This window comes from Schistocerca piceifrons, chromosome 5, assembly GCF_021461385.2.
Source record: "Schistocerca piceifrons isolate TAMUIC-IGC-003096 chromosome 5, iqSchPice1.1, whole genome shotgun sequence".
Lineage (NCBI taxonomy): Eukaryota > Metazoa > Arthropoda > Insecta > Orthoptera > Acrididae > Schistocerca > Schistocerca piceifrons.
Window position 1 is genome coordinate 173843920 of NC_060142.1, and position 26782 is coordinate 173870701.

Genomic DNA, 26782 nt, shown 5'->3' on the forward strand with positions numbered 1-26782 from the left:
GTGAGCCACTGTCAACGTCCTGGGAACCCACCTGGCACAAACCTTTTTTAACACCAACACTTTCAGTATTCTGCACACATTCCTTCCCCCATCCCAACATAGCATGACAGTTCGTTCACTGTGATGCATCTATCAGCAGTCACCAATTCGTTAACTCTCTACACCCTGTCTGGAGTGTGTGCAGTATGAGGCCTGCCGCTGCGAGGACAATCCTCAATATTGCCGTGCCTGCTTTCAATCACGTAACCTGCTTGCCCACCGACTAACTGTACTGTGATCGACAGTAGCATCTCCATACACCTTTTTCAACCTCTTGTGGATGTTTCCCACTGTCTCATTTTCACAGCACAGGAATTCTATGACAGCATGTTGCTTCTGATGAATGTCAAGTGTAGCAGCCATCTTGAAGACATGCTGTGATGGCGCCACTCACGGGAACAGGTTGAACTAAGTTTGAAAACAAGTGGGAAGGATGTATTTACACACTGTAAAACTTTCGCACATGCAGAATGAAAACTGTATTTTTACAAAAATAGTGTGCATTTCTTTTGGAGTGACCCTTGTACTTTCCTTAATCTTAAACGGCTACTCTGTCTGCAGAGACCTGAAACCAAGGGACCATGTACAAACCATCTGAATCACTCAATTGTATGAATTTGACTGTGTTTTGTCAATTAAAATTCAATTTCATGCAACATGAAAAAATTTAAGAACCTGGTACATTATTTTGGACATTGTAATTCTGTCAGAGACAGCAAAGGACTTGGAAGAGCAGTTGAATGGAATGGACAGTGTCTTGAAAGGAGGATATAAGATGAACATCAATAAAAGCAAAACAAGGATAATGGAATGTAGTCTAATTAAGTCGGGTGATGCTGAGGGAATTAGATTAGGAAATGAGGCACTTAAAGTAGTAAAGGAGTTTTGCTATTTGGGGAGCAAAATAACTGATGATGGTCGAAGTAGAGAGGATATAAAATGTAGGCTGGCAATGGCAAGGAAAGCGTTTCTGAAGAAGAGAAATTTGTTAACATCCAGTATTGATTTAAGTGTCAGGAAGTCATTTCTGAAAGTATTCGTATGGAGTGTAGCCATGTATGGAAGTGAAACATGGACGATAAATAGTTTGGACAAGAAGAGAATAGAAGCTTTCGAAATGTGGTGCTACAGAAGAATGCTGAAGATTAGATGGGTAGATCACATAACTAATGAGGAAGTATTGAATAGGATTGGGGAGAAGAGAAGTTTGTGGCACAACTTGACCAGAAGAAGGGATCGGTTGGTAGGACATGTTCTGAGGCATCAAGGGATCACCAATTTAGTATTGGAGGGCAGTGTGGAGGGTAAAAATTGTAGAGGGAGACCAAGAGATGAATACACTAAGCAGATTCAGAAGGATGTAGGTTGCAGTAGGTACTGGGAGATGAAAAAGCTTGCACAGGATAGAGTAGCATGGAGAGCTGCATCAAACCAGTCTCAGGACTGAAGACCACAACAACAACATATTATTTTGAGCAGAGATTTGTCATTAGAAGCAAAAGTGTTACTTAAAGACGCCTAAGAAGACTGCTGCCTTTTACAATACACCTAAATGACATTTTTGATAATGCCGCCACTTTCTAAGATTGTTTACTCTCATTTATAGAAATGCAGTCTCTCTAGAGAATTTGTGACTTCCAGAGGATCTGCACATTAATCAGTAGCTCATTAACTTGCAACCCTCTTTAATTACAAGAAAATAGTAAATAATGTGTTTAAGTATCAGTCACTAGTAACTAGAATCAGTGATGATGTGTGAATATTATGATGCAGCCATCAGAGTGACGTGCAGAATGGTCGTTCGAATCTTATAGTGAGAAGGATAAAGGCCAGAGTTCAGTTTACAATAAGGTACACTGGAGATTGGTCATTATGATACATTATAAAGGAAGCAGCTTCCTAGATCCTCGTATGTAACATTTTTGAATTAGTTCATGTGTCTGGTATCCATGGCCGAGAGCTATAATTGTGTGAATCTTTTTGTTGTGCCTATCGCAACTCAGCATCTCTGCTGTATGGTGAGTAGTAACTTTCCTTCTCTAATATTGTCACATTGCATCCTATTTCAGTTTCGACACACTGAGAAAGTTTAATAAGAACTGCACAATATTTGATGATTTATTTGGTTTGTATAACAGCATTACAGAAATTCTGACTGAATTTGAGTGAGAACTCCTAAAAGAATCATGTTGTCATTAAATATTTCAAGGTCTCCAGAATGTGCTTTTTAGAAGGAAGATTGGAACATTGAATTTAATGTCCCTTCAGTATCAAGATAATTAGAGAAGGACCACTAGTTTTGACTGTCTCAAGGATGGAGAAGGAAACCAGTGATGCCGTTTCAAAGGAACTATTCCAGCATTTGTATGGAGTGATTTAGGGAAACCATGAAAAACCTGAATCTGGATGGCTGGATGTGGGTTTGAATCATCATCCTCCTGAATATGAGTCCAGTATGCTAACCACTGCACCAACTCACTCAGTAACACGCTTTTTTGCATATGACTTAACAGATTGTACTTCATCTTGATCTTCAGTAATGTGAATACTTACCATAGTGCATCCAATCTGTGATAGGAGCCACAGATATTCCACACTTAAAAATATTTTGATGATCCTTCATTAATGCCATTGCAGTAACATATCCTCCATAGTTTTGTCCCCATATAGCAATTCTTCTTCTGTCAATGAATTTATATTGACTTTGTAGGTATCTGTAATGGAAAAATATTGTATATCAGTATATGTTTTTAGTTATTTCATGTGAAATTACTTTAAACAATAATGGGGAAGTGTAAAGATACAACAAAATCTATTAGTGTGAGTGCATTAATTCTGCATAACCTAAAATGCCATATTCACATTAAAAAATTACACAATTTTGTTGTGAGCGAATAGAGGAACTAGTAATTTTGCACTCAATTTTTCCTTCTGTGTCCAAGTATTCATCAATAATTATTTAGGGATCCAGAGAAAATGTAAATTAGCATGTCTTCAGGTGTTTTAAGCATGCTCCTCATTTCCTGATGAATTTTTACTCTGCATTGGTATGTGCACTGATTTGAAGCTTCCTGGAAGGTTAAAATTGTGTGCTAGACTGAACTCATACCTGGGACCTTTGGCTTTCAACACTACTGACTGAGCTCTCCAAGCACTATTCATGACCTCCTTTCACAACTTTACTTCCACCAGCATCTCATATTCTACCTTTCAAAATTTCTGTGTGTTGTCATGCATACCTAACAGGACTAACACTTTCTTCCAGGGGCACTAGTCGCACTAGATAGGCAATGGGTCATGAGCAGTGCTTGGATGATCAGTTGGCAGAGCACTTCTGTGAGAGACAAATGTACCAGGTTCAAGTCCCATCCAGCAATCAGTTTTATCCTGCCAAGAAGTTTCAGACTACTTGAGATTAAGAACACAGTTTATATGATAACAGCACCAGCCTTGATAATTACTAAAACAGCATAAAAGATATAACTTGATTTAATGTGACTTAGGTGAGAATAGTTTCATTACATTACATTACATGAACCATGTTTTTGAAGTAGTTTTGTATGATCAGTTGTCAACATGTTCCGTAGAAATAATAAAACATGTGGACTAATCTGTAAGCAGAGCCAGATCATACTAAACTCATTTGACTTTATGTACTGGAGAAAGTTTCAACCATGGAGAGGTTTCTGCTGAACATGCTTTTTGATACTCAAAAGTGTTTGAAGTTCTTAAAAATGTGAAAAAGCTGTGCACCTTTTAATGTAGTAAGAAACAAGGAACATAAATAAGACAGCTAAATGCAGACATGTTAAACATATAATGCTTTATAGTAACCTGTAATGTGAAGCAAAATATTAGATAATAAGAGCTGAGCTTGCAGTTGCTTTCTGCAGTTTATGTTACATAATACAATCTTGAATCTCACCAAAAGGTCTGTTAACAGACAGTTAAACTATGGTACCTTAATTTTATTCACAATAAGGCATGCTTTTTTATATGCCATGGGCCTTGTCAGTCCAGCTATGCTGCCCACACGGTTTCTTAACAGTCTGAGCAGTTTCATTACATGCAACAGCAATGTGGATATATGTAGGGTATTTATCATTGTGCAGTATTATTCATAACAGTCAACAGGACAAATAACAAAGTGAGACAATGAGCAGAGGAGGAAATGTGAAGTGTAAATAATTGTAAATAAACCAGCATCTGCATTTCAGCAAAATATGAGGGCAGATTTAAAAAAAAAAAAAAAAAAAAAAAAAAAGAGAGAGAGGCAATGAGTTGTGTAACAGCTTAACCCACAGCCAGTGCAAGTATCGAATTTGGAAGGTCAGCAGCCATGGCCAACGTCCTGCTGATAGAAGTACACCCTCACTGTGTGCTTGTTTCCTTCATCACATTTCCACTTGCTGATGGCCTTGGACATTGATCAGCCTCCAGGAAGGTTTTGCAGTTTGACACACCAATACCTGATGCTGTACCTTCACTCATAACATGCTCAATTTCAGAGATCGCATGTCCATACAGTTCACAGGCCCATTTATAGAGGCCACCTGGGTCAACCCCATGGCATTCTCTGGTGAGCTGCCAAAGAAGCAGTATTATTCAAGTGATCACATATGAGTGCTTAGCCTATTCTGTAATCTGTATTGCTGTTTTCCATTCAATGTTTTCAGTGCTACACGCAACCTATACTTCATTGTATCTAACGTTGGATCTGTAAAGTACTATGTTCCATAAATCATGTTTATTCTTGCTATAACACCTGACAGGAAATGGATGCCAGTCACTGACCCTGTTCCCGAATTTTCTCCAGTGACACACAAACTCCACTCTTCTGCAAAGTCCGTGCTGAGTAGAGGCCCTTAAATCCTGGTCCACCTGAGTATGTCATAATCAGCACATGGTGCATGTCATGTGTCAGTTGTGGCTAGGAGTGTATTGATGCAGCCCTGGAGCCTTCATTGAAACTCTACTGGCTGTTTGACCATGATCCATGGATCTCTACCTGTTTGCTCAGATCAGCCAGCCACCAGCCATGCACCCCTGCTTTACAGCTGTCTGTTCAGACTTTGTCTCTAGACAATGCCATCGCTGCGATGCTGCTGCCTACCACAGAGTAGAAGACAGAAGATGCTGCTGGGTGCATTGTGTTGTGTCATAGCAGAGCCACACCTGGTGTCTGCACTGTTGCTATCGAGTCAGCACACCAAGTCACCATACCGCTCTATAACGAGCTTGCATCCCTGTGCCTCTAGCCATTGCTACACCTGCTGCTACAATGCCAGAAGATTGCATGAAGGCAGAAATGCATTTGAATGAATGTATGAATTTGGATGGATTAATTAAAGACTTCTTTGTGTTCATTCTCATGCCTGTCTGCAGCCACTTTTTACTGTTACATGGTGGAGCTAAGTAGAATGGACTAATAAAGAAGTTATTGTGTCCTCATCCATCCCATTTTTGGAAGAGAGCCATACCAACACCTTTTCTTCCCATAAAAAAACTGTCCTGTCTTTGTTAGGTTGTCATGCAAAACCAGCTCAATAGAGTAGAAAGAGTGCTCCAACTGAAACTGACAAAGATTTCTTTAGAAAAGGTATTCATTGTTCATTAAGCTGTTAAACTCTTTGAGAAGTAAGTTGATAATTTGAAGAACAGCTTCATTTTGCACCAAAGATAGATTTTTTTGTTCACAGAATATGTGATTGTCATGTCTGGAAAAGAAACCACATTTGTGGAAATGTGTATTGATAAAATGGAAACCCTGTTGTTGTTGTTGTTGTTGTTGTGGCCTTCAGTCCAAAGACTGGTTTGATGCAGCTCTTTCTGCTATTCTTGTGTGAGCCTCTTCCTCTCTGCATAACTAATGCATCTTACATTTATTTGAACCTGCTTAATGTATTCAAGCATTAGTGTCCCTTTACAATTTTTACCCCCACACACTTCCGTCCATTAACAAATTGACAGTTCCTCAAGATGTGCCCTGTCAACCCATCTCTTCTTAAGCTGTGCCATCAGTTTCTTTTTGTCCTCTTTTTGATTCAGTACCCCCTCAGTTAATCAGTCTTCCCATCTGATCTTTGACATTCTTCTAAAGCACCATAGTTCAAAAGCTTCTATTCTCTTCTTGTTTGGAAACCCAAGATAACCAAAATGTAGATTGTCAGTCAGACATTGGATCCCTATTCACTTAAAATATTAATTACTTTGCAACAGTGTGCAAAACTTTTGTTGAAATAGATGGTACATTCTTGTAGAATAACTATGCAAAATATTTTGTGGAACAAAATCAGATCATGCTAGAAGAAATTATATCTACAGAAGTTCAAAATTTTAAGATATATTATTTTTGAAGCAAGAAAGATAAATTATAAACATTTATTTACCTTACCACATATATCTGATCAATTACTTCCTTATTTCCAAGGTTCTTATAAATTTCATACAGCATATCACTTCCTTTATTTCCAGATCCTCGACCATCAATGTAGGCTATGATATAGCTTCTGTTGCCAGACAGATATGTGTCCCAGTCAACAGAAAATTTATTTGTGACCATTGAGCTTCCTGGAGCTCCATCTCTACGAAGGTAAAGAGAGAAAAATAAAACTCATGCTTACACAGTACATACTTATTTGTGTATTATAGAGAACTGAACATTTGCTACGGATCATCATGCTCCATCATCATAAATGACAAGCGGGATCAGTTATTAGTTTTTAGCTTGTAAATTTGTTTCATTATAATTACAAAGTAAAAAAATATCCACATTAAATATCAAGGATAAATAAATGCAAACTAATTGATTACCAATACTGAAATAACTAAGTGTTGACGATATATACTGGGCAAATAACAAAGCCCACTCCAAACACAATAGTTGAATGTCATTGTCCTTAGTTGGCCTATAAGAAATAATAATAAGAAGAAGAAATGACAGGTTTGCTGGACAGGTTAGAGAGACTAGAGTTTATCAAGGAGTGGATACTGGACCAGATCACTTCTTATTGGCATCAGTAATCCACATCTATGCAAAATAGAGAAAACTGGTTAGGGATCAAAAGGGAGAACAAGTTCTTAAAGTTTTTCTTTTGGAAAATAGTAGCATAAGAGATTTCTAACAAAAGTGGATGACAAAAACATTAGCAAATTTAGAAGTGGTAGAAGACTAAGAACAAAAATGGAAAAACTTAAAAGCAGCTGTGTTGAGCATAACTAATGAGGTTCTGGGAAAGAAAGGAAAATACAGGAAACACAGAGGAGAAAAGATTTGGATGGCAGAGATGTAAACAGCAATTAAAGAAAATAAGAAGCTTTCAAGACATACATGAATAATTGCACTAATGGAAAATATAAATAGAAGAGAGATAATGCAAAATACATAACTCAGAAAGTGCATTTAGAATCATAGGAATGCTTTATCAGCTCTGCAGAGTAGACTGACTGTTGCTTATAAAGTGATGAAATCAATGAAAAGACAAGAAAATGACCATGTGTGTGTTAATATAGGAGCGAATGGATACGGAATTCATTATAAAAGGTTGTGGTATGATGATACTTTAATTCAGACATTACCTGAAGTGATTGACACATAAGGTGTGGATGATATTGGAGAGAACTAATGGAAGCTCTAAGTGCTGCAAAAAAACAGGAAAGCCAGTGATTTAGATGATATTCATATGGAACTGTGGAAATATGGTGATTATTTCTACATCAAAGACTTCTTCACATATTTAATCAATGTTTGAGGTATAAGAAGGTATCAAAAGACTGACTGAGAGCCAAAGTAATAACTATCTTTAAAAGGGGTGATAAAAATAAATTTAGTAACTGTTGAGGTATAAGCCTCCTGCATTAAGCCTACATGTTATATGCCAAAATCCTGAATATGAGACAAAAGTATCACGGGAAAGCTGATATCTGAAGAACTATCAAGTTTTAGAAAAGGATGATCAACTAATGACAATGTTTTCACTGTGCAACAAGTTATAAAAAAGAGATGAGTGTTCAACAGAGAACCCAACTTACTTTTGTGGCTTTTAAGAAACCATTTGATAATGTGAATAGAGAAATGCTATTGAATATCATTGCTGAATGAGGTTATCCATCTCATCTCATAAATAATGGAAATGAGCGTATGGCATCGTTGGCCGGGAGGCCCCTATTCATGGAAGTTTGACCGCCAAGTGCAAGTCTTATTTCATTCGACACCACATTGGACCACTTGAATGCTGGTGATGAGGATGAAATGGTGATGAGGACAGCACAACACCCAGTCCCTGATCGGAGAAAATTTACAACCCGACCAGGAATCGAACCCGTGCCCACTTGCATGGGAGACAAGCATGGTACCACCCAGCTAGGCAGGTGGACACTTAAATAATAGTAAGAGTCTATACAGAAACACTGAAATTATTTTAGATATGGGAAATATAACAAAAAGCCAATGAACACAAACAAAGGACTATGACAAGCATTGCCGTAATTCTCAAACACATTGAGAAAACTGTATGTATGTATATGTATATGGGGTGTTTAAAAAAGTGACAAATACTTTTAGAGGTGGTAGTACTCATAGAAAAAAGAAAAATAAATCCAATAAACATGGATCTGGAAATGCGTACTTTCTGAAATAAGTCCAATGAACATGGGCCCAGAAATGCATACTGTCTGTAATAAACATGTGTTTATGGGAAGTGTTCAACATGGTGTCCATTCATGACAATGCAATTCTCTGCCCTCCAGAATAAGGAATAATGCACCCTTTGAAGTATATCTGGTTGTTGTTGTACTTGCTGGCATGCACGTGACCCTGTATGTCTGCGTATCCTGGATTGGTATGGTGTAGACCAATTCCTTGAAGTGTTCCAATAACCAAAAGTTTAGGGAACTGAGGTCTGGGGAATGATCAGGCCAAGGTGTGGAACCTCCCTGACCAGTCCAGTGGTCCTGAAATGTCTGCATCAGATGTTAGTGCACATTGTGACAAAAATTTGCTGATGCACCATCTTGCATGAACCACATTTGTATTTGTTGCTGAAATGGCATAGCTTCCAGCAAGGTAGGCAAAACATTAATGAGAAAGTCGAGATAATGTGTGCCAGTTAACCTTTGTGGTAGCATGTATGGCCCTATTAATCTATTGCCAAGTGTGCCTGCTCATATGTTGATTAAGAACTGGTGCTGATGCCCTCTTTCCTGAATTGCTTGGGATTTAAATCTGTCCATATGTGCTGGTAATGGAAATTCACAACAGCATCTCCTGTGAACCCTGCCTCACCAGTAAATAAAATCTTGGACGTGAACAGTGAATCTGTGACATACTTCTGCAACAACCATTGTCAGAACTGCTGTCTCCATGATGATCCTGTGGCCTTAGGCCCTGAATGCACTGTAGATAATACTGGTACACAAGTTGTTCATGAAGTACCCCCACCCCCCGATAAGAGAGTAAAATGTGTCTCCGGCTGCTGCTGGCCATTGCTCACTGGTGCCAGGGGTTTCTTCCACTGAATGCAGAACACGCTCCTCCATGTCAGTCCTGTGGACTGTGCAGGGTCTTCCACTGTCAGTCTTCCCAGGTGCAAGGGTACCTGTGTCCCTCAGACACTGGTAAAGTCTGCCAAACAGCTTATCAGAGGGCACTTTGTGCTTTAGATATTTTTCAGTGTAGGGGGCATGGGCTTGCTGGCTATGTCCATTTGTTAAACCACAGAATATAATATCTGCCATTTCACTTGTTGAATAGTAGGCTTCCCCTGCTGACAAGTGGTGGAAGAGAGAAAATGTAAATGTACTCCACCATTTTTATGTACAAACAGTGCAATAACAGTAAACACATAGGTGAATCTGTGCTTGGAAGAAGGTAAAACACCATGATACAAACCCGGCATTGACAGTACTGTACAATAAGGCAACAAACATGACAAAAATTAAAATAACCTACAAAATGACTCAAACCACACAGCTGGTTGCAGACCACCTAATGGTAGGTAGAATATTGTGAGCAAGAGATCATAATACCCTGCCAACACATTTGATGGAGCACCAATGCAATGACTGTGCTAACATCCCCAACCAAGCATTGTGCAGCCCTTCCTATAAACAAGTATTTATCTCGGGAAATGTGCATTTTCAGATCCATTTTCATTGAACGTATTTTTCTTATTTCAGTGAGTACTAGCACTTCTCAAAGTATTCAACACATTTTTTGAACACCCTGTGTGTGTGTGTGTGTGTGTGTGTGTGTGTGTGTGTGTGTGTGTGTGTGTGTTTTCAACATTTTTCATTTATATATATTATCAGAAAATGAAAAATGTTGAACATAAATGGAGTTTTTTTAGATTGTGACACTAGACTAAATTTAATTTTATATGCAGATGACCTAAATCTGATTACAGAAGAATGAAAATGACCTTCAGATGAGAGTCTATAAGTTACAGTAGATAACCTCAGATTACAACCTAACATTGCTGCTAGATAAATGAAAGTGATGGATTTCACGGCAGACTACCAGTAAGTTCTAAAATAGTCTTGAATAATAAAATCTTGGAGTGAGTAAAACATTTTAAATATCTAAAGTGTGTCATCAGTTATGAATAAAACCATAAAAGACCAAAAATTAAATAAATTTACTTCCATATGTTGTACTATCATAAAAAATTGCAGAATAAAGCCAGGAGAGAAACTCAGCTGAAGTTTTATTTAAAAAAAATAGCAGTACGAACCCTTATTTCTGGAAGCAAAGCATGGGTAACAACAAGATGCCAAAAAAGTAGAATACAGGCTCAAGAAGTGAGATTGCTAAGAAATGTGGAAGGATGAACAAGGGAAGATCAAAAAAGAGAAGAAGATATAAGGAAACATATATATAATCTAAATGATTATATATATAATCTGAATGAAAAAACAATTCAAGGGAAGTATGAGAAACTGGAAGGAATAAAACAGACCATATAGGTGGAGAAAGATTCCTGGTGAAGGAAATTATAAATGCACTGGAAGAAGAAATGTAGGAAGACAGTACAAAAGATGGAGTACCAAAACAGGCACTTGCCTAATACATAAGTGAAGAAAAAGAAGAAGAAATAATGGAGATAGTCAATAGACACATGAAACTTGATAAATGGTAAACTTTCAGAAGATTTATTACCTTATAGCTAGTATAAACAAATCCAAAAAACAGAGGAAAAATTTCCAGGAAATTTTGTTAGTAGTATAGGGAGAACATTACAAGGAGGTCCATGAAGAACAATGTGAAGTACATAAGACTAATTGAAAGTTAAAACAAAATTTAGTTACTAACATTTGAATGCAAGGATGACAACAGTAAGAGACTTGAACTGTGAACAAAGACAGACCAGAAAAATAAGTCACTGCTGGCCTTTAAAATTGTAATACCAAGGAGGATAGCAAATCATAAAATTTTACTTGTTATGCACATGCAATAGAAAATATTGTGTCAAGATATATCTGTTGTAACATTGGTCTCCAATGATGAGTAATTTTGAGGTGCTGCAGAGCTCAAATGTTGCCAGTAGCATCAAATATTGGCTATGGAGAAAACTTCATAAGGGAGGAAACATTCAACAGCAATACTTAACAGAGGTGACTACAATCTACAACCCAGTACCAGGATTTTTTCTCTTGTTTTAAGTGCCCAAACATGACCAAGCAGCATGATTTCTGTCCTTTCAAAACACCCTGTGGAAGTTTTCATGTTACACATCTTCCACTAAATTGTGCATCATCAGATTTAAGAGGTTGCTATACACATTTGACAACTCAGCATGTGCATTCTCTTCCTACAAGGAAATCATGTGCTTAGTGTCCACATGTCTTTCTCACTGTTGCCCAGGAGCAGTGGAACAGATTTCTGTTGATGGGTGAGTCATGGTTTAGTCTCTCTATCCATGTGGCACACTTCTGGGATATGTGTAATCCTGCTAGTATTATAAATAGAGACCAGTATGTTACTACAAGCTTTTCATTTCACTCACATTCATATTCACTGGTCAACAAATTGCCACATTCCCCTCTCCCTCCTGACATCCCACAAAACCCAGAACTCAGACCAACCCAGTGCACTGTTTCCAACCTACTCACCAGAAAGCTTAATTTTACAGAAATTTCAGTCCTGCTCTACACAACCCAACTCCTACATGATTTCCAAAATTTATAAACTTAACAACACTAAATGTCCGATTGCAGCTGGTTAAGCCACACATAGTATCTTAGGTTTTATTACCAGCAGTTTCAGACTATCACTTACAGCCTTGCTTCATATTTCAAAGACAGAAACACTTCCTTTACTGTATCTCAACAATCCCCATCCCATCTCTGTAGCAATCCCTGCTCACAGCTGTTGACACTGCCTTCCTATACAACAGCACCCCCATGGTTATGGTCTTGGTACTGTAAAACACTACCTTCTCAATGCCTACCTGTATCCAGACCTATCACTTCATTCCTCATATCTTTACCCATAATTACCAATATATAAACAAATCTGTGGCATAGCCATGGGCATCTGTATGGCACCCTCACACATTGATCAGCCAAAACATTATTACCACCTATCTAATAGCTGGTATGTCCATCTTTTGTGGCAGTGCTTTGTGGCAATGAGGCCTTGGTGTATCTGTACACACACACACACACACACACACACACACACACACACACACACACCACCTAATTACCATTAATTCTGGGGAGGGGGTGGTGTGCTTTGATGCCATGTTCAATCACATCCCAGATATATTCGATTGGGTTCAGATCTGGTGAGTTGGGGGGCCCAGCACATCAATTGTAACTCACCACTGTGTTCCCTGAACCACTCCATCACACTTATGGCCTTGTGACCACTGCCGTCGGGAAACATGATTGTCATGAGGGTGTGTACGCGGTCTCCAATCAGTGTGCAATACTTCTTAGCTGTCATGGTGCCTTGCATGAGCTTTATTAGACCCATGGATGCCCATGTGAGTGTTCCCCACAGCATAAGGAGCACTGCCAGCTTGTCTGCATCCTGCAGTACATGTGTCAAGGAGCTGTTCCCCTGGAAGATGATGGATATGTGCCCACCTGTCAGCACGATGAAGAAGGTATTGGAATTCATCGGACCACGAAATGCTCTGCCACTGTGCCAGTGGTCAGTGCTGATGGTCATGTGCCCATTTCAGTCATAGTTGCCAATGTTGTGGTGTTAACATTGGCACATGCATGGGTTATCATCTGTGGAGGCCCATTGTTAAGTGTCCAGTGCTTCAGTGCACTTTGTCTTCAGACACATTTGTACTCTGCCAAGCATTAAAGTCTGGTAGTAGTTCCACCACAGTTCACCTTCTGTCCTGTTTTACTAGTCTGCCCAGTGTATAATGTCTGACATCTGTAATGAGGGGTGGCTGCCCAACCCCACAATGTCTGGACATGGTTTCACCACATGTTGAAGACAATCACCACAGCTCTCCTTGAACACCTGACAACTTGTGCAATTTCTGAAACACTCCTGCCAAGCCTCTGGGCCATCACAATCTGCTCTTGGTCAAACTCAGATAGATTTCATGCTTTCCCAGTTCTACAAAATCAAACAATGGAAAATCCAGGATGGAATGTAACAATATTATGAAAAGGATAGTTGCTACTCACCATATGGTGGAGATGCTGAGTCACAGATAGGCACAACAAAAAGACCATCACAAAATGAGCTTCCAAGAAGCCCTCGCCCTCCTCCCCCCCCCCCCCCCCATCAATCCCCCCCCCCCCCACACCCCACACACACACACACACACACACACACACACACACACGCAAATGCAGCTCACACTCATATGACAACAGTCTCTGGCAGCAGAGGCCAGACCTGTTAGAGACTGTGGTCGTGTGTGTGTGTGTGTGTGTGTGTGTGTGTGTGTGTGTGTGTGTGTGTGTGTGTGTGTGTGTGTGTGTGTGTGGGCCTTTTTTTCAACAAAGGCCTTGTTGGCTGAAAGCTCATTTTGTGACAGTCTTTTTATTGTGCCTATCTGTGACTCAGCATCTCCAATATAAAGTGAGTAGCAAGCAAAAACCTCTCTGTCATTATTCCTGTAAGATGAACTGAACTGCAGGTTGCATTTGGAAGACATGCAGATAAAATGGTTCATACAGGTTTTAAGGCTGCCACTGAATGGTTGGTCAGATCATGTAATGTGCACAATATCTGTGGCAGAAAAAAATGTGTTAGGAAAGATTAAGTGCATATGTTGCAAGTGCCTGTTTTAGAAGAGGGAAATGTGTCTTTGGCATAGGTCTGCAACACAGATGAAACTGCTTTGTTTTGTAAGTCCATCACTGGCAATACACAGGTCAGCAGAAAAGAGAGCTCAACTAGTTTTTTATTTCATAATTATATACACTGTTTATTATATTCTTTATTGTAGCTTTGGATACTTATTATTCTATAATTGAGACTTCCAATAATTTGTTCTCCCCAATCATTCTGAATTATTGAGGTTTTACTGTATTTTGTCTCTTATCAGTCTTCTTTCTTGTGCAAAAGAACTGGGGAACTACTTTTCTTCATACATATTTTGTTAAAAATTATAGGAGGTTCATTTCATATAACTTTTCTCCAACCTCAACCTTTTCTAATGAAACACCGTAATATCCAGGAAACTGAATTCAGTTCTATTTTCTGAATTGTTTACTGTTATGCGTGCTTGTCTGAGGTCCTTTTCAACTTCTTTTATCCATTTTGTTTTTCACCTGTCTGAGTTGATGACTTTAGGAATTCGCTTTGAAATTCTGTTTTCATTCATCCTGTGGATATGTCCGTAGAAATGCATTCTTCTTTTCCTTATTGTATCCGTAATCTTATCTGTGTATTTATATAATTCTGATGTTGGTATCTTCTTCCAGATTCCTTGCTCTTGTATTGGGCCAAAAATTTTCCTGAGAATTTTCCGTTCTTGTTTCTCTATTTCTTTGATTTTAGTTTGCCCACCTCTTTGTGTTGTTTCAGATGCATACAGTGCCTCTGGAAGTACGACAGTGTTGTAGTGCCTCAATGAGTTTATATGATTTCTGTAGTTTTTTTATTTTTTCCTCATTGGCCTTTAGGTAGATCCCTGATGGCTGGATGATTTCTCCCAGGTACTTAAAGTGTGGTACTTGTATGATTTTCCCATGGATTGTCACAATAGGCAATTTGTCTTGTGGCACTCTTTCTATGTACTGGGTTTTCTCATACGAGATTTGCAGGCCAGTTCTTTGTGCAATTTTGTGTATCTTCTCTATGGCACTAGTGGCTTCTTTTCTATCATTTGTGAAGACTGCAAGGTCATCTGCAAAAGCTAAACACTTCACATTGAATCTATTATCTTTTCTAATGCCAATTTGGATTCCTTTGACTGCTTTTTTCCATGTCCTGATAATTTTTTCAAGAATGATATTAAAGAGTAATGGTGAAAGTCGGTCACCCTGTCGCACTCCAGTTTGGATTTCAAATGGTTCAGAGATAGCCCCCATAAATTTAACCTAAGGGACTGTGTCAGTTAATGTTTGCCAAATGATTGCTCTTGTCTTTCTGTCAATGCTGAATTCTTCCAGCATGTTGCAGAGTGCTACTCTGTCTATTGAGTCGTAGGCCTTTTTAAATTCTACAAAAGTGACCACTGTGTTTCGGGTGTTTCTCATCTGGAGAATCATTTTCATATACCAGATCTGTTCTATACATGATCATCCCTTGCGAAAACCAGCCTGGTATTCTCCTATTTGTGGGTCAGTTTGTTCTTTGAATCTATTCATGAGAACTTTTGATAGGATTTTATATGTGACTGGCACAAGTGAGATACCCCTGTAATTATTTGGTTCAGTTTTGTCCCCTTTTTTGTGGAGTGGAGGTATGAGTGCACATTTCCATTCAGAAGGGATCTGTTCTGTTTCCCAAATGTTTAATATGATTTTGTGGATTTTTCCTGTTAATCTTTCATCATTTAGTTTCCATAGTTCTGCAATAATTCCATCTTCTCCTGGGGCTCTATTGTTTTTCAGTGTCTTGATAATTTCTACTATTTCATTGATGGTTGGTGGTTTAGCGTCGGGATTTGGTGTAGATATCTGGTAGTGAATATCATCTGTAGGTCTTTTTCAGTTGAGATGTTTTTTGAAATAGTCTGTGAGGATTTGGCAGTTATTCTTCGTGTTAGTTTCTAGTGAACCATATGGTTTCTTGAAGCAAAGATTGGGTGGCTGGTATTCTGCAATATGTTCTTTAAATGTCTTATAAGAATTCCTGGTGTTGTTGTTGCTGTTCTTCTTCTTCTTCTTCTTACTATTATTGTTGTTATTATTTTAAACAGGTAGGTGCATGAATGGTGTGTATGTGTGTGTCTCTTTTACTGATGAAGGCTGTGGCTAAAAGCTATATGTGAGTGTCTGCAATTTGACATGTCTTCTTTATGGTAAGTAGCAATCTATCCTTTTCTCATTGTTGTTGTCATTATTTTACCTATTGACTTGCTGTATTTCTTTTTCATCTCTTGAACATTGTAGTTACTGTGCCATTGCCATCTCAACTACCTAGTTCAAGTCCTTCTTTTTTCTTCTTACTTTATTTTTAATTGTGACTCTTAGCAAATTTTCATTATATTTTTTCACATCTTCTCGAAGACATATAGGTATAGTTTTGTTTAATTCAGCACATTCTAACAAGTTCATTATTATTGTTTGTTTCACACTTTCACCTTCTTTTAAAGCTGCTTTGTTCCATTTGATATTTTTCTTTCCTCTGTTTTTTCATACCTCCAATATATTTTAGTATTTGCATAAGCAGCTTTGTTAAACAGTTGCCCTGTTTTGTGTCTGTCTGTATAATCTTCATATTGTAAGATCCTGAATGTGTTGCTTAATCTGGAACATCTCTGTATTATTAAATAAATTCCCACAATGTACTTCTTACATGGAAAGTCTGTCCTTTTCTTTCAAAAGACTGGATCTAACAAATATGAGTTTCTAAGTCAACAATCAATCCATGAGTACTGTAGCATGAAATTTATTCTATTTAACATAGCATAGATGTAACTTCTTTTTAAAAAGCATTTGTAAGCAAAGTAATAATGTAACAGTAACAGTTCATGCCTATTTAATCAACTGTAACAACATAGGAAACAATCAATATGCTTTGATACATACACGTGAACCAGTAGTGGATATTTCACATTTTTGTTGTAATTGAGCTCAGGAGGAAGAATTAGCATAACTTGTGCCTTATAGCCATATGGTAGCTCAACTTCCTGAAATATCTTTCTCGGCCTTTCTAATATTCTCTGCATTGCTACTTGTATTCTTCTGTTATCTTCCCACAAGAACTGTAAGCCATTATCCTGTAAAAACAAAGTTTATTTTATTATAAAGTTATTAAAAATTATAACAGATATGTAAATAAGACAGTACTTGTTACAAGTGTGAAATAATTTCTCAAGACAGTAGCACACATAAGTAAGTATCTAATTTCGGGTTATCACGATCAGAATCCCAGCCAATCTTGTAATAAGACAGATATCAAGGTGACATTAGTAATCACTTATTATCATTTAACTGGAGCTGTATTATCTGTGTACTCAGAAAAATTAAAGTTACTTTATTTTACTTCTTTATTCCAATCTAATTATTCAACAATTAAGTGCAAAATCAGTATCAAATTTTTCCTCTTCTAGTTTACTAGTCCAAAGTTTAACAGTCTATGATAATGTCACTGCCTTGCAACTAAAGTGTGAATAAGAGCTAGGACCTGTACTCACTATTTTTTACTGCTGCATGTAGACAATTTTATCTGTGCCACATGTGCTCTTCATCTCTATCTACTGAAATTACTATTTCTTATATAGGTCATTTTATTCTTGTAAACCTTTGTTTGCCATGATTACTTCAGTGCCCTGTGACTATAATATCAGTAAGTGTACAATTTCTGGGATATAGAATTGAATGATCAAATAAGCTCAACCATAGGTAAAGCAGGTTGTGGACTTCGGTTGATTGTGGAAATGAAATCAGCCTACAGAGCAGACTGCTTTAAAAAAAATGCATGACACATCTTAGAATATTCCTCATATATGTAAGACTCACAATAAGAATAGCATCACAAATGGTCACAGGCTTACTTGACTCACAGGAAAGTGTCACCGAGATGCTGGGAAATGTGAATCGGCAGATACTTGAAGAGACACCAACTGTATTGCAAAAGCCTTCTTACTCAATTTCAAGCAACGATATTAAGTGAGGAATCTAGGAATATACTACAACTCCCTACATATGGGTATTGTAGGATCTGCATAGACAAGAGCTGACTAATTATGGCATGTACGGAGGTATTTAATCAGTAATTCTTCACATACTCATGGGAAGTACCCTCTGCCACACACTTTTCACTGGTTTGAGCATGTAGATCAAGATGTAGATTTGTGTTTCACATGGATACAAGGTGGTGAAAACTGAAGTTACTTGTTGCATACGAAGTTCTGAGTGGGGGTTGGCCAAGGTCCATGAAGGAGAATAAACCCAGTGGTTCGTATTTGACTGAAGCCTTGCAATTACTGTGAAGCTACAACTAATGCAACTCAGATTTTATTGGTGTTATCCATACATTCTGCCACCAAATTATTTTCCAAGGCACCAAATAGGACTAAATACCTTTGCCATAAGTGGAAGCTCCTCGGCCAGACTAGGTCACTCAAAGCACACTAATCTGGAGGATCTAAGGTATTAATACAGAAGCATGGCCTGCTGCCCACTACCACGTTCTTATTCAAAATAGATTTACCATCCATTGTTAGGCCATCATAATTTAATTGTAAAATTTACAAACCAAACGAGAAAGTAGATTTCAGTTTTATGTCTCCACCGCCAGTAAAAAAAATAGTACGCCTCAAAAGACAATGTCAATTTTGATCTGATGTTGGCATATGCCACCTGGGGGATAGTAAATTTTCTGATAATGGTTTCAACGTTGTCCACCAACAGATAACATTGTGGTGCAGCCACCTGAGTGCCAACTGTGTCTACCCTTTAATAGAGAATGCTCACAGCCAGAAGGCTCAATGTGGTGCAAACAGGTGCAGCAGGCTGGCAACCATGTGATGGAGATGAACTCATGCTTCCTACAACCAACTGAGTGAGTTTGAAAGGGGTCAAATTGAAGTCCTTTGGAAGAACTGCAAGACAAGCTGGATGTGCTGCATCAGTTGTGCAATTATACTGGTATCAGTGACCACATGAACATTCTCACACCCATAGACAAGAGTCTGGATGTCTGTGCTGTAGAGATGTCTGCCAGGATCATCATATTTTAAGGGTAACAGTGTCAGATCATACAGCTGCCACAGCACAGATAAGAGGGCTTGTGAGCCAAGATATGTCGATATGAACAGTTGCAAACTGGTTATTAGTAGTGGAACTGTAGGCATGCACACTACAGCCCATCTACCACTCGTGCCACAGCATTGACATGTACAGCTTGTTTGATGCCATTAGAGGATCACTTGGAAGATGGAATGGCATGCAATGATAAGCTACAAATCTCATATAACTTTGATGTTTCTGGAGGGGAAGCTAACCAGTGCTTGGTATGTGCAAAATGTTGTTAGATCCATTCTTTTGCCATTCTTGCTATGGGAAGGTTCCAACAGGATAATGCTCACCCACACATTGCCTGGGAAACTCAACATGCTCTGCAACACATGCAGCAACTTTTCTGGTCAGCACAATCTCCTGACTTGTCTCCAATTGAGCATGTGTAGTATAGGTTGGGGTGAGATGTGACTTGTGTGACTCATCGACCAACAACTCTTACAGAACTACATGAGCAGGTCGATCAGGCTTGGCATAATGTTTCCCAGGACAGTATCCACCATCTGTATGATCGACTTGATGCCAGAGTCAGTGCTTGCATTGACACCTGTGGAGACTACACCACGTACTGGTATGGGTATTACAGCATGAGTTGATTCCTGGTATCTCAGAACTGCTTGTGCTGTTGGTCTGCAAATGTAATAATTTCATGTATTCCATATGCACTGTAGCAATACTAAATCTTGAGTGAATTGGAAACCTCTAAAAGAGTGTACTACTTTTCTTCCAGCAGTCTGTTTACAGTGTTTTTGAGAATGATAATGAAGTCTCTGAGAAATTGCTGTTTATAATACTATGTACTTGCCTCCAGTTTTACTTTTGCTATATACTTCAACTCATATAGTTTACATACATAACAATATAAAGTTCATTATATGCCCCTTTAGTAACTTTGTGAGCATTTAAGGAATAATCCCTCCCCCCCCCCCCCCCCCCTCCCTCTCCCCTTACATATTATCCACCATTTCAGTGTTGATACTTACAGAAGCATCTTTATTTTCTATCTTACTTGTGAAATTGTTATAGGTAGTGGGTGTACGAAAGTAGTTTTCAATTAAAGTAGCATTCAGAGAGTGCTTAGTTCATGAACAAGTTTGTTAGGATATGAGTATCAGAATATTTGGACTCTTACAACAGTATATAGACAAATTTTTATAGACTCGCCAGACTGTTGTTCATTTTATTGTGTGATCAATTTTTGTTCACTTCCTTGAAATGCTTCTTGTATCTACTCAACTTCCTCTGACTGTGTGGAGGGATTCAACCCTTTTTACTTTACAAAGACTGCATGTTTTCTCAGACAGATTATCATCTGTGAATGGACATTTTTTAGCCAAAAGTGCTTGACATTTGTAGTGAAACAATCTTGATGAAAATTTTGGATTCCAAATGATTCCATTTGTGACAAAGCTCTCAGTTCAGAAAAATCTGCCACTGGGTGGCAAACTTGCTCTTCATTACACTTTGATGGTGGCCATTCTGCAGGAGTTGCAATGGAGTTGCTGCTCTCACAGTTGATAGACTATGGTGTACCCATGGAAGAACTATAAAAGGATGTACTTTGTGGGTGTGTGGGACAGTTCTTGAACAAGCATGTGTCACCTGGATATGACCCACATGGCAATGTGCTGGTAGAAGGTGTGGCATAAGGATGAATTATGATATTTTGTAGCTTGGGTGGATGGCAGAATACCAGATTAGTGGATAAGAACTGGCTGTACAACTGAAAAGTGCTTTCTTCAGTCAAAAGAAAATTCCATTTTCAATAATGCCACTGGATTATGGAAGTTGTTTCTGAAGTTATATGTTTCGACCAGGATACTGAGGAGGAGTGAAATGTGGAAAATGAGAAAGGCTTAGATGAAGTAGGAGTTACGAACATTTTGAACACATTGTTACTGACATTTGCAGATTAGGTAGTCATTACAAAATATGATTATAAATATCTTACAAAATAGGAGGAAAGAAGTGTGTGGAAGCAATAAATGGTCTAAATGTCTCATAGTCAAGTAACGAGGTAGTACAGAGAAAATTAAGTATAACAGTTGTCAATAACAAGAAAAAAACATATTCAGCGATACCATATCTGCACATAAAGAGTAGATTTGACAAAATTGTTTGTGAATGAGAGTATGTTCTACCAATTATTTTTGTGATCTGGTTGCAGAAAAGTAACACATGGACTTGTATAAACTGTTAGCAAAAGCACATCAATGTAGGTAATGATTTACAACAGTTACACTCAAATTTGTGTATAGTCTATCCCTATTATCAGTGCCTATCAAAGGAATGTTACTAATTTAAATGAGCAAATTACTTCAGAACTAATAATCTTCTCCCACTTCATTTCATTTGAGCCCTAAACCTTGGTGTAGTCTGTGACATTTCTTGTGATATCTAAAGGGTACTTTAACATTTGTGTCCTGTCAACAGTATTTCCAAATTCTGTTATGAAAATGTATTTGTAAAAGTAATTCAGGAGCAGGACAAATATAAAATATATTCTGACCACTTACACTGCAGAGTAACCTTTAAACACTTTTGGGATCCATGCACATATTTAGTGATGTATTGTATCAAGACCCTTTCCCTCTCAAGTACTTAAAGAGTTACACATTTCAAAAAATCTAGTTGCATTTTAAACACAATTAAGACTTGGTTTGTGATAATGATGAACATATTTTTCTTCAAATGCCCTATTTAAATGTATCAGCTCAGGCTTGTTTATCTTGTAAAGCATATAAAAAAGAATGAACTCCCATTGATGATGCAGTTATCAGATACAGAGCACAATAATGGATAGCACATGGATAAGGGAAAAAAAAGTTTTCTTCAAGGGAAGCATTTGGTCATCCACTTTAATCAGCTTGAATAAAGCACAGGAAACCAATTCAGGGTGGCCAGAAGGGAGCCTGAACCTCACTTCTCCAATGTCAGTTGAGTGCCATCAAAGTTATATAACATGGCTCAGTAAAATGTTTGAATATTTTATTAACTAATGTTATGTTTCCTAAAGTCTGCTTCTCATCTCAAAAACAGACAGCATTTCAGGGATGAACCAGAATAAAAATCAGACTTAGGCTCTTAATACACTATATTGATAGCTGTGTACATATGAAATAGTTAAATTTTGTTGTTACACTGTAGGAAAAGATAGAGTGCTACTTACTGTAAAGAAGACATCTCAAGTTGCAGACAGACACAATTAAAAGACACTTACATAAAGCTTTTGGCCACAGCTTCCATCAGTAAAAGAGAGACATACACCATTTTCACAAACAAGTAGGCACCTCACGCACACACAACAGCACATGAGCACTAACTCCAGCAATCGCATGTGCGTGAGGTGTGCTTGCTTATGTGTGTGAATGATGTGTGTCTCTCTTTTACTAATGAAGGCTGTGGCCGAAAGCTTTACATAAGCATCTTTTAATTGTGCCTGTCTGCAACTTGACGTATCTTCCTTACGGTAAGTAGCAATCTGCCTTTGCCTATATTGTTGATATTCCTACCTAGAGTTTACAATGTTTGATCAAATTTTATTCCTATAAGGAAGAGACCACCACTGCAAGAAAGACTGATAATACATGCCTGCATAGTAGCACTCAACTTGAATTTACCAGGTTTGAATCTTGATCAACAATGAAAATTTCATTGACAGTATTTAGTTGTCAAGGACTAGATGAGTGGCATACACTTACTGCTAACCAGACTTTGTGCAAATATCCTGAGATAAATTTCAAATCTCTCCACATGGAGTTAGGGCATGTGACACTGTTGGTGGCCACTTGTCAGATGTGGATGTTAAGCTCAGAAATCCTCTAGGGGCTTTGTGAGGGAAGTGTGCCACCAACAGGCTCTGTGGTCCCCCTCTCATCATAACAATACAACACTGCTACACTATACCAGCTGGAGGAAAACAACAGAAAATTATCTCCACTAGGACCCTCCCTGGGGATTCCTTGTTCCTGCATCTGCTCCCAAAACTCATTTCCTGAGTATGGGACTGACTTTGACTGTGAATGAAAAGTTAAAAACTAAATGAATATATTTATAGAAACATGTGTAAAAAAGGAGTATTAGCATCATCTGCAACAGAAGATAAGCTTTTGCTCATCATTTACTATAGGTAGAACAAGTAAAGGGGGTAACAAACATATTGCTTTAAACTTTGATTGACACTGTACTTTTCACAGTTTAAAAAACTGCTTTTCTCAAAAGGCTATAAATCTAGAAAATAGGTAAAAAAAAAGGAATTGCAAGAGGTATAGATATGGAAGAGATTAGAAAGTTGTCCCGAACAGTGGATTAGGAAAGCAACATATTGCATAAAACAGTTTCAGAGTGTTGTTCCTAACATGAAATTGTCCTGCCCTAGGACTTCCAATGACTTTTCCATTTTTGGTGTCAGTACATTTCATAGATTCTTTCTCCTGTTTCATATATTTATCTCCTCTTTGATGAGGATTCAAACCTAAAAAATTATGAGAGAGAATTTTCAGTCAATACTTACTCCCGGATGCAAAATTTTAGTACTATCAACAGACACACACAAAAGTGCATACACTATCCTGCCTTTTAGAACTAATAGTTCATTCTTCTGGAAGGAGTAATGATAGGTTAGAGAAGGTTAAAAAGGAAGGGAAGGTCACTCAGATTTCAAGATGAGAGGGACCCACCTTTTTATGTGAGTCTTTCGGTAGTACTGAAATTTCACCTCTTGGGGGTAAGTGATGAGCAGCAAGTCTTTCTCAAGTGTATTTTCCCTTTGATAGATTTTAATCTGTGTATCTGTTAACATAGCTCCAGATGATCATATTTAAGTGACTGATAAGTTCTTAAAAATGTGCACACAAATTTCAAAAAGCTTTTATTTTCTAACTTTGATGGCATAGAAACATATTCTGCACATGTGGAACTATCATATCAAAGTGAGATAATTGAATATTTTATTTACCCTGCTGTGGAAGCTAATTTCTGGGACATCAGGACCAGCACAGTTCAAAATGTAGTATGTACCATTAATGCTGAATGATGCATCATTATGTAAACAAAACATGTTTCCGTAAACTGTTCTCTGATCACATGTAAGACACAATGGATTATGTGGTGCACCTTCCATCTGATCAGATACACTGTATAGGTGTTGCACAACAGGAAACCTTCCATGGACTGCTATAAAGTACCTGAAAGAAAAGTAATTCACACTTACTGTGTGCAGTTTTGACAGAATTTTATAACAAAATATTATATTCTAATTTCTTCGTTTTTATCTTACAGTAGGTGATGGGACTGATCCCAGCCAACTATTTTTGTTACACTAAAGTTTCCTCTTGTTAGTTTTTTGAACATATTTGCTTTTAAGTGTACTGCAGCAATATGTGAATATTCTCCAATGCCATGTTCTTCTTGAGGAATTATAAACACCATTTTTGCACCCTTCCACGAAAACAATGGTGGTGAATCAAATGCTACCCATCCTTTGTCTTCTGATATTGAAAGGATCTATAGACACAGAAAATAAGCAGTCAGATAAGTTACTAAGTACAAGAATTTTAAGATATTTGAGGAAATACTTACTTCAGTGATATGTCGATAATCTGAGTATTTAAATCTGTATATTTTTGCCTTATTCTGAAGTCGGTTGAGCCATACTGATGCAATCTCATCATTGTTTATCCATGATACAGAGGAGAGAATAGGTTCACTGTGATGACATATTAATTACAATAATTAGCATTTTTCAAATATGTGAAGTAAATATAATTAAGTCTGTGGTCTAGAAAGAATAGTATTTGATCATGAATAAAAATAATGTAATGGAGGTATTTACTTTCTAAGTATGTCTCTTGGCAATGGAACTTTTACAGTGCTTGGTCGATTTTGTCTCTTGGTCTCCAAATTCAGAACACTGAGAGTGACAATAGGCTGGGATGACCCTGTCTACAATTTCATTAATGTCAGTTCTGACAAATGGACAAAATTATTACTTGGAATAGTTTTAAAAAGTGCTGTACTCACTTTAGAATAACGAACTGTAAAATTTCGTGAATATTTATTACTCCTGTAGCTATTATGTGTGAAAACTGGAATTGTAAGGTTTGCTACATATGTGTCATTGAATGTAGCAAATGCAATTTTCTTTCCATCTGGCGAAATCCATAAAGCTTTCTCATTTGTAAATATAGACCCTGAAATAAAACAATACATATTACTGGATCCATCTACTGCTAAGTTTACGTTTTTGGAATAATAAGCAGACTAAGAATAAGTGAAAACATAATATAACTCCTCTGTCATACACAGTACTAGATGATAAAGGTAACAATATTTAGCAGAACAGAAAATTTCACTAGACTAATGCTGAAACTATTGCACAGCTAGATGCGTATTCTTATTGTTGGCACAACACATAATTCTATCCTAGGTACCATGAATGACTATTCAAAGCAGACCTTTTGTTCTATAGATTGTGGCATGAGTAACAGCTTTAAGACATGTAATACATCAATAAAACAATACAGCTATCATAGATCATCTTACATCTTGCATATCAATACTATTTTTGTTTCTTTACAAATAATTATTCATTGTTGAATTTTTGTGTTTACTTGTACACATAAAATAGTACTAAGTATATTTTTGTCTACATAAACAAGTCAATACTGTCAAGAAATTGCTGCTTTTCTTATTACACAACTCAGGTTTTTGTCGAGCTATTTGTGTGTGCCCAGCATATATGTAAATATCTGTGTGTGGGTTACTTAGTATTGTATACATGATGACATTTCTATATGAAGACTGCAAAGAGGATAGCAAGTTTTAGTGAATACTGTTATTCTCTCATGTAATTACTGTGTGTTCCTCTTGTATCTGTAATTAAGGTTCACCTTTACCACCGACAATATTAAAATATTTAGTGCTGTATCTGACACAGGGAGTGAAGACAATATTCTCCATGTTGCACCACTGGCAGCACTTCTGTCACTATCATCTCTAATGACCTTGATATAAATGGAATGTTAAACAGTAACCTTCCTTCCTTCCTCCCTCTTGTCACCGCTGCACTAACAGGAGTGATATACAACACAGTGGACTTGCCCTATTCTCCACACCTTTTGCAAGAATTTCTGACTTAACTAACAGTTAAAGGACAGCCATAGCAAAGAGCAGGCATTCTACTATTAACACCACTGTTTGATATTTGGATTACAGTCATTGCTCACATTACTGGTATTTCTCTTGGATTATTCTCTGGTTGTTTTGGTATTGCACACATGCACTGACTTGGCATTACATTGCTTCTGGACTTGTGCTTTTTCTGTGTTATTGTGTTTTCCATTTGTGTTATTAA

At 37.6% G+C, this 26782-nt stretch overlaps 1 protein-coding gene across 2 annotated transcripts in view; it reads right to left on the reverse strand.

Annotated features, from left to right (window-relative positions):
- Window positions 1–26782, reverse strand: part of LOC124797982 (venom dipeptidyl peptidase 4-like) — a 194332-nt gene that overhangs the window by 21296 nt on the left and 146254 nt on the right. For both annotated transcript variants that reach the window (XM_047261161.1, XM_047261160.1), the window contains exons 8-15: window positions 25450–25619; window positions 25262–25371; window positions 25009–25135; window positions 24707–24933; window positions 24386–24614; window positions 17215–17405; window positions 6429–6623; window positions 2593–2753 (exon numbers count right to left, since the gene is read on the reverse strand). In XM_047261161.1, the coding sequence (XP_047117117.1) occupies window positions 2593–2753; window positions 6429–6623; window positions 17215–17405; window positions 24386–24614; window positions 24707–24933; window positions 25009–25135; window positions 25262–25371; window positions 25450–25619 (1410 nt within the window). The remainder of the gene's footprint in view (window positions 1–2592; window positions 2754–6428; window positions 6624–17214; window positions 17406–24385; window positions 24615–24706; window positions 24934–25008; window positions 25136–25261; window positions 25372–25449; window positions 25620–26782) is intronic.